The sequence below is a fragment of the Aplysia californica genome, unplaced genomic scaffold (assembly GCF_000002075.1).
Source record: "Aplysia californica isolate F4 #8 unplaced genomic scaffold, AplCal3.0 scaffold00924, whole genome shotgun sequence".
NCBI lineage: Eukaryota > Metazoa > Mollusca > Gastropoda > Aplysiida > Aplysiidae > Aplysia > Aplysia californica.
The window spans coordinates 143785-151023 of record NW_004798194.1 but is presented as its reverse complement, the minus strand read 5'-3'; the positions used below and the strand labels follow the sequence as shown (position 1 = coordinate 151023).

Below are 7239 nucleotides of genomic sequence, written 5' to 3'. Positions count from 1 at the left end.
CGAAGTCAGGTACCCTTTACTGCTGGGTGGGCAGGAGGGGGCGAAAAAATATCTATGTCCGAACCCAGACTTTCCGCTTCGGAGACGAGAGCACTAACCGCTTCGCCACCACATCCCTGTATTAAAGTCTATTGCGAAAAATTAAAGAGATATCAGTCAGGGAATGGCTAATTGTACGAGCTACCCATGACTTCAAGTTTTCCATGCTCATGTTTTCTGTGGCCAACAGTACACAGAGAGCTCTTGTTGATGGCTTATACCCTGGCCCATGGTAAGAAAGCTGATGACAGGATGATGAAGTTTTGTTTTATATCAGAGGTTTTCCCATGGAAATATGTAGTGTACACAACACCCCCCCCCCCCCCCCCCCCCCCCCCCACACCAAAGGCTAGTAGCCTACTACTATTATGATATTACTAGTACTAGACTGCTTCTATTCCATCTCAATTCACTACTCAGGATATCTTTCCATCATTACATCAGCCCCTCCCAGTCATCCCTCTTTGCTTCTGCTAGTTTTCTGGTTCTGCCAACTTCAAATTCTAAAAAAGCAAACTTTGTAGTAGTAGTAGTATGGGGTTTTACGGCGCTCGCAACTGCATAAGGTCATATGAGCGCTCGAAACAAGTTGGTTTTTTCACAATAGCTCATCAATGTTCAGCCTTATTCTGGTAAATATTACTAATTAGACTTTAAAAAAATAAAATAAACTAAAACCTGTGAAAAACCTATAGTCCTTTGACCACAATACATCTGTAGCAGCCATGGTAGACCAACGTGAGTTATGCTATTCAACAAAATCATCCCAGGAATTGGTAACCAGAATAGAAAGAAAGTGTAATTGTAACCTGAAGTAAATAATGTACAACACTGGGCCAGACCTAATGAAGTATACAACTATTGAGTATACAGGAGCTGTACCTCCCATTCAAAAGAAGACACTGAAAAGTTCATTTTTACACTATCTATTGTTCATTGACTTGTGTGTTGTAAAGCACCCTGAGTTGTAGTGTACTGGAGTGGGCCCTATAGAAATTATTTGCATTATCATTATTTTCATCTACTCTCATCTCAAAGCAGCAGGAAAAGCCTACAAGGCCTACAAAACAAATATTTCAAATGTATACTCAAATTTACAAGTCATGATGTAATTAAAAAGTAGGCTACATTATGTTCTCAGATCAGGTTACAACAAGCTGAAAACATATGTCCTGAAACCTAAGGATTGGCAAGTCATGCCCATGCAACATAGCACTCAAGGCAACTGCTTGAAGAATGCCAAAAATGCAAACAGTCCCAGAGAGCTACAATGCCCGCAAAGCCAGAGCCAGCGCTCCTTAGTCATAAAATAAACTTCATAACAACTTGGCGGCACTTCAACGGATGGCAGCATATTTGTGAAGATGTCTGATATCACTACAAGAAGAATGAAGAAAAATAAATTACAACTGATGAGAACTTGAAAGATTTACATGACAATTCATAATTCCCATTTTTCTTTTCACTTTATTCACTCAGATCATACACTGGAACAACAAAACTTTCTATTAAGTATTAAACAATTGAGAACTAGAAGTAGAAGTGACCTAAAATATGGCAGGACTTGGTTGTACTTTGACCAATGACAGTCTCATCTTTGGGCCCTGACCAGTATACACAGAGGTATTTGTAAAAGAAAAAGTATTATACTTTTAAGACCAAAGTGGCTGCTACTGAGGCAGTAAAGAAAAACAAAAAAAAACAACAGCTCAAACATGATGGTACTTTTACGAAAAATCCAGCACTACCTTTCTTTTCTTATTTTCCTCGAACAGGCATTCTGTTGCTATCCTATTGGATTCCAGCAATAGTGAGATACAGCTACAAATAATGAAATATAACGCTTTGTCCTGCAACTCTTCATTGTAGATGTACAGTAAAAACCAACAAGACATAAATGTACTTCAGCTCATTTTTATAGATCATTTATGAATAGAGGTTATCTTACAGAACATAAAACAAACTGAGGGAAGGGTGATTAGAAACAAATTACACTGAGGACATAAGTCAATTCGCACAAATCACCATAACAACATCCTCATTAATAAAACAGCACAATGTCCATCAATTCAATGACTACTTGGATCCGCTCGGTCCGGGAAGGGACGGTGGCGGCATTGGCGTTCTGCTCACTTTCAGGAAAGTGCCAGTAGAAGAAAAGTACCGCTGAGTGCTTTGCTGTGCTTTAGTCTCTGCAGCGTGAGGGTTGAAAATTTCCAAATTCTTCAGGGGTGTAAAAGCCACACTTGAAGCTGTGCCGTCAACCTTTATAGAAAAGGGTGTAAAAAAGTAATCATTAGATCAGGAAGTGATAAGAGACACAAATTTTGTTACCAAAAGTGTAAAAAACATGGTAGGCTACAGGAAATTAGAAAGGGCAAGTTATCACCTATTGTCCTATTTCTAAGTGAACCCCCCCCCCCCCCTCCTCTGATTACCGTACACACCTCATTGCATTCTATATATACAGCTTACCTTTCAAAAACATCTTACTTAAAGTGTATTTGTGAGATATTACCCTTAAACACAAAAATGTTTGTTCAATTACATGTTTGGTGAATGTGAGTTATTTTGTTCCTCTGTCCTAATGAAATTAATGTACATTTGTCCTGCTAAACCACCAGCAAACCTGTGTCTGTAGTGTAGCAGTTAGGCACTTTGCTGTTGCATGCTGGGGATCCAAATTCAATTCCAGAGCATGGGTAATTTTCATTGAGTATGATGGGTATCTTAGTCTGTCTGCTGGGATGTCGCATCCCTCTCAGCCCAGGTTGGCCCTACGACACCTAAACTGTGTTGATGGGGGTGCAAAAATACTTACTTTTTTAATTAAGAAAAAAAAAAAAAAAAAGAAATGCCAGAGGTGCACACAACACATGGCACACACCGTTGCTACTCGATTAATTTCTCATGCACACGACTCTGCAAGTTAGGTCAAGATCAAGCCTTGTCGCAGCGCAGATTTGCTCCATTCCCCCCGCCTCATCCCTGTCTTGCACTTGCAGATTTCAAGTAAAAATTTTGTTTTACCCTATTTTGGAATGGAATTTTAAGTTGCCTGGGATACTTGAACGGAACCGAGCTTCCTTGGCTTGTTGGCTAAATACCCGGTGTCACTAGATATCACTCAGCCTGATGACCTCAAGTTTGACAGACACCTATACTATGAGGCTTTTATTTTGTGAGCGAGCTCAACTCAACATGACAGGTCGACAGGTCTGGGGCGGACTCAGGACTGACAGGCATTGGGTCAAAAAGTATGTCGACAGGGACCTTGAAACACAGTCTAATTTCTTTCTGATCCAGCAGATATTTTCAATTGGGATAAACTTAAAGTGCAGCTGGAGCTACATGTATGCAAGTGACTCCTAGTTGTTTTCCCCCGGAACATGGCAATTGTGTAAATTACAGTTCTAGTGAGGCAAGGAGGCCAGCTTGTCTCCACTGCCCTTGACCGCCCAGGACAAGCAAGAAATTTGCAAATATTTTAAAGCACAGCCTTCAAAGTCAAAGTCACAAAAGCAAATCGCTATTCATCTCTCAACAGTTTGGCACAAGGCAGTAAACACCTCTCATGCATGATGATATTGTCCTTCATCTAGAGGTCGCACAATCATTTCCCTTGATGATGGGCAGTCGGTGCTATTTAAACAGTGGAACCCTTTAAACTCCATCCCTGCAATACCACCAATTTCATGCTCATCCCAAGGTAGGCAGCATAACAGGGTTCAACTGAATGTAGATTTACATTTAATAAGACAATGTTATACTCTATCAACATAAAATCAAATATGGTCAGCAAGCTAGTAAAAAGTATTAAGCTCAGAAAGGAAAATTTTTAAAGAAGAGATTAAAAACCCTGTTTTATTCTTTTATCAATTGTGTACAAGCTACATTATGTATTTCTCTTGCCCTTTTCAGCATATTTAAATTTTGAATTTTGAAAAATATTTCTTGAGCACTTGCAACCCATACCAGAGATTAAGAAACTGAAAAAAAATAAAATTTTAATTCAAATTTTTTGGCGTAGTACATTTTAACAGCTTTCTGACCATATACAGGGGAACTCGGTTTCAAGGAAAGGAGTTGGATTCCCCAAATTTTTTATTCATAAAAATCAATATAACAATAACTTGGATTTAACGAACACATACACGCGCAAGCTCGGATTCAAAGAAGTCGCTTACAGGGTGAATTGCTCTAAGCGACAAATCAACACCCTCCTTTCATACCTACACACGCGTTGTTATCATGCACCCATGTCTTAGCGTGTGTCGGAGTCGAACGGGCAGCCATCACATGTATGGCGTGTGACTGGGATGGCGGGGTACAAATGGTCCAGGCATAGGATATCAGTAGAGAGATTCAAGCGCGACACAGTAAGATGAATTATTTTTTCCCCAGCTACTGATCAATTATATTACAATGACAAGCTAATTTTGACATGGATTTTCTAGCAATTCTTAGGTATCCAAAAAAAACCCCTAAAAATACTTCTCATTTGAAACCAAACTGCTTTTGACAGAGAAAGTCGAATACATTACTTGCTCGGTACCTGTAATTATCTAAACAAAAACCTCATATATTTGCCATATATAAGGAACACTCGGACTCAACGAAATTGAAGGCCAGGCCTGACGACTTTGTTGAATCCAAGTTCCACTGTATTATAACTTACCTGTTTCTTCACAGTAGTACTGCCACCCCACGTTTGATTCTGCTTGTTAAGTTTCTGCTGCAAAGTCTTTGAGATTCTTGCTTTGGTCTTCGCGTCCACAGGTGGTCCTCTAATCTTCCCAGATCGTGACTTGCCCATTGTGCCCATGGAGAAGCCTAAGTCATCCTGGTAGGCATCATCTTCTATTTGGCCAAAGTTCATTCTGTTGGCTTGTTTTCTAAGTTCTGACAACCCGAGTCGCTCCTGGCAAAGGGCATAGGAGGAGAAAATGAAAAATGCAATAAAAATTAATATAATTTTGTAATGTAAAAAAAATATAAAGTTAGAACTGCACAAATAATTTTATAGGAAAAATCCCATATATTTATTTTAAAGTTTAAAAGACCATCGGGGTGCTTGGTACACCTAATTTAAGCATCCTGAGCAATCTGAATCTTGTATACTTCATTATAATTAGGCCGGCACTACTTCTCTGAACGCTCGGGAAAATAAACTTTGAACTGAGTTTCCCCGAACGGTTTCCGCTCTCGAGACTTTCTGGTTATTTGCGAATGGAGTGGCCTGGTGTGTGTGTGTGTGTGTGTATATAAGGGAGGGGGGGGGAAAGGAGGGTTGTGGGATTTTTTTGGTGATTTAGTTTTTGCTTTAGGGGTGACTAAATGCAAAATAAGTCACAGTCTTTAGTTTTCTCGCCATACCTTTTGAAGGCATTTCAAATGAAGTACATCCGGGAACGTTACCCAACTACAATTGAAGTATCCGAATGTTCAGACATCTAAAAATCTCTAGTTCTAGAAATTGAATTCGATGCCTTTTTCTCAGTCCTCGTAGAAAGATGACGCCAAACTCCCAAATAACAGGAAAATCTTGAGAACTGAGAACGGAAACCGTTTGGAAAAATAGCCGTCAAGTTCATTTTCACGAGCGTTTAGAGAAAAGTCACTTCGTATATAATTATAATTAATGATCCATGATCACAACAGTAATCAGCAGACAGAAATGGGAGTTAAATTTTGACATTAAATTAATTACTTCAAACCCCAGGTGAGAATAGAGGTCGTCATCCTTAACACACAGTAATGTGACCATACTATTCTTGGTCATGCACAGGCAAATATTTCAGTCATACACAGAGCAGTCAGATTATTTTTATTCATTAAAAAAAAATCATTACCTTCATTTTCCTCGCCCTTCTGCCCCCTCGTTTCTTCTTGGACTGCTCAATTGGTGCAGGCAGTGGTTTGGCAAATTTCACAGGAGGTGGCTCAGTCATCTTATCCATTTTGTGATCCAGCTCACCTCTCAACCGATCCCCGACTGTGCCATCTACACTTTCATGAAAACTATCCACACGAGCAGCAAGAGCCACTTTTGCAGATACTGCTCTGGCTGTTTTCCGTCGCATGTCAGGAGGCATTTTTTGAACAATTTCACAATGATAGATAAAACCAGTGTGTGGGAGAATATTGGTGCTTGAGAATCCAGAAAGTGTTTTCTTTTGACTACCAAGGAGAAGCACATTACAAGCGGGCATTTTTGACAAGTTGGTAAGACCACCAGCTGTACCCATAATTTTTGCAGCTGTTGAAGCACCAACAATGATCGTAAGATTTGGAGCTATGAATGCCATCCGCGATTCTACATATTCGAAGATATTCATTTTGCTTTTGTTAAGATCAATAGCCATTTCACAGCCTTCCATAACAGTAGCCAAATCGTTCTCAGACAGCACTGTTCCTTGAGTTGTTGACGCTGTGACACTTACAACCATAATGGTAGCAGAAGTCAAGATATCTTGAAGAGCTTCATTGTTCTTTGATCTCTCCAAAATATCATTACCTAGTTCTTTGACAGTACAAATGTATTCCAGAGGCATTGGAACAAGTGACTCCAATTCTGGAAATCGTTTTGAATAAATGTCTTTGACAAACTGGTGAATCACATTTATTTCATTGTCAATTTCTACAGTCATGTTATTTGCGTCGACTATAAGTTTGTATTCTGGATCTGCCTCAACTGGTCCTGCAACTGCATCACGTTTTGGCCTTGACGAATATTCTTCAATGTTTGCTAAAATCTTGTGCAGCTCCCCACTGTCTCTCAGCTTAGCAACACATCTTACAGAAGCACCTTGACCTATCGTCATTTCCACATCGTCCACCACATCGTGGACACCATCCTCCGCTTCATCCATGTCACCAACATCTTCCCCACCATCCTCGAGATCTGCCAACAATTCATCTGCCAAAGACATGGCTATGAATTAGACTTACTGAGATAAACGTGGCCGATAAACCACGTAGACGTTACAAATTCAATTTCTAATTGAGCAACAGTGCAACTATTGACTAACACTGGCAAGGCGACTACTTTCGTTTGTGAATCGACAGACACAGACAGACGCCGTCGCAAAATCGCAAAGCACTTCCTGTTCCTGTTTCATCCAAATTTTTAATAAACTCGGTATTTTGTAAGTATCGAACGAATTTGCAGTGAAACAAAAAGTAAGATGCATAATAATA

The 7239-nt window shown here is 39.7% G+C and overlaps 1 protein-coding gene across 1 annotated transcript; it reads right to left on the bottom strand.

The window, feature by feature from the left end:
- Positions 1 to 1486: 1486 nt before the first annotated feature.
- Positions 1487 to 7104, bottom strand: LOC101862149 (U4/U6 small nuclear ribonucleoprotein Prp31). Its single transcript, XM_005110650.3, has 3 exons — positions 5892 to 7104; positions 4718 to 4960; positions 1487 to 2304 (listed from the first exon to the last, which is right to left on the bottom strand). Exons 1-3 carry the CDS (start codon positions 6969 to 6971, stop codon positions 2116 to 2118), a joined length of 1512 nt encoding a protein of 503 aa, XP_005110707.1. The 5' UTR covers positions 6972 to 7104; the 3' UTR covers positions 1487 to 2115.
- Between the last annotated feature and the right edge of the window lie 135 nt (positions 7105 to 7239).

Coding starts and splice junctions, on each gene's coding strand:
- LOC101862149 (XM_005110650.3), bottom strand. CDS start 6,971: ATGTCTTTGGCAGATGAATTGTTGGCAGATCTCGAGGATGGTGGGGAA. Junction 4,961..5,891: donor GAAGGGCGAGGAAAATGAAG/GTAATGATTTTT, acceptor GCCCTTTGCCAG/GAGCGACTCGGGTTGTCAGA. Junction 2,305..4,717: donor GTACTACTGTGAAGAAACAG/GTAAGTTATAAT, acceptor TTTTCTATAAAG/GTTGACGGCACAGCTTCAAG.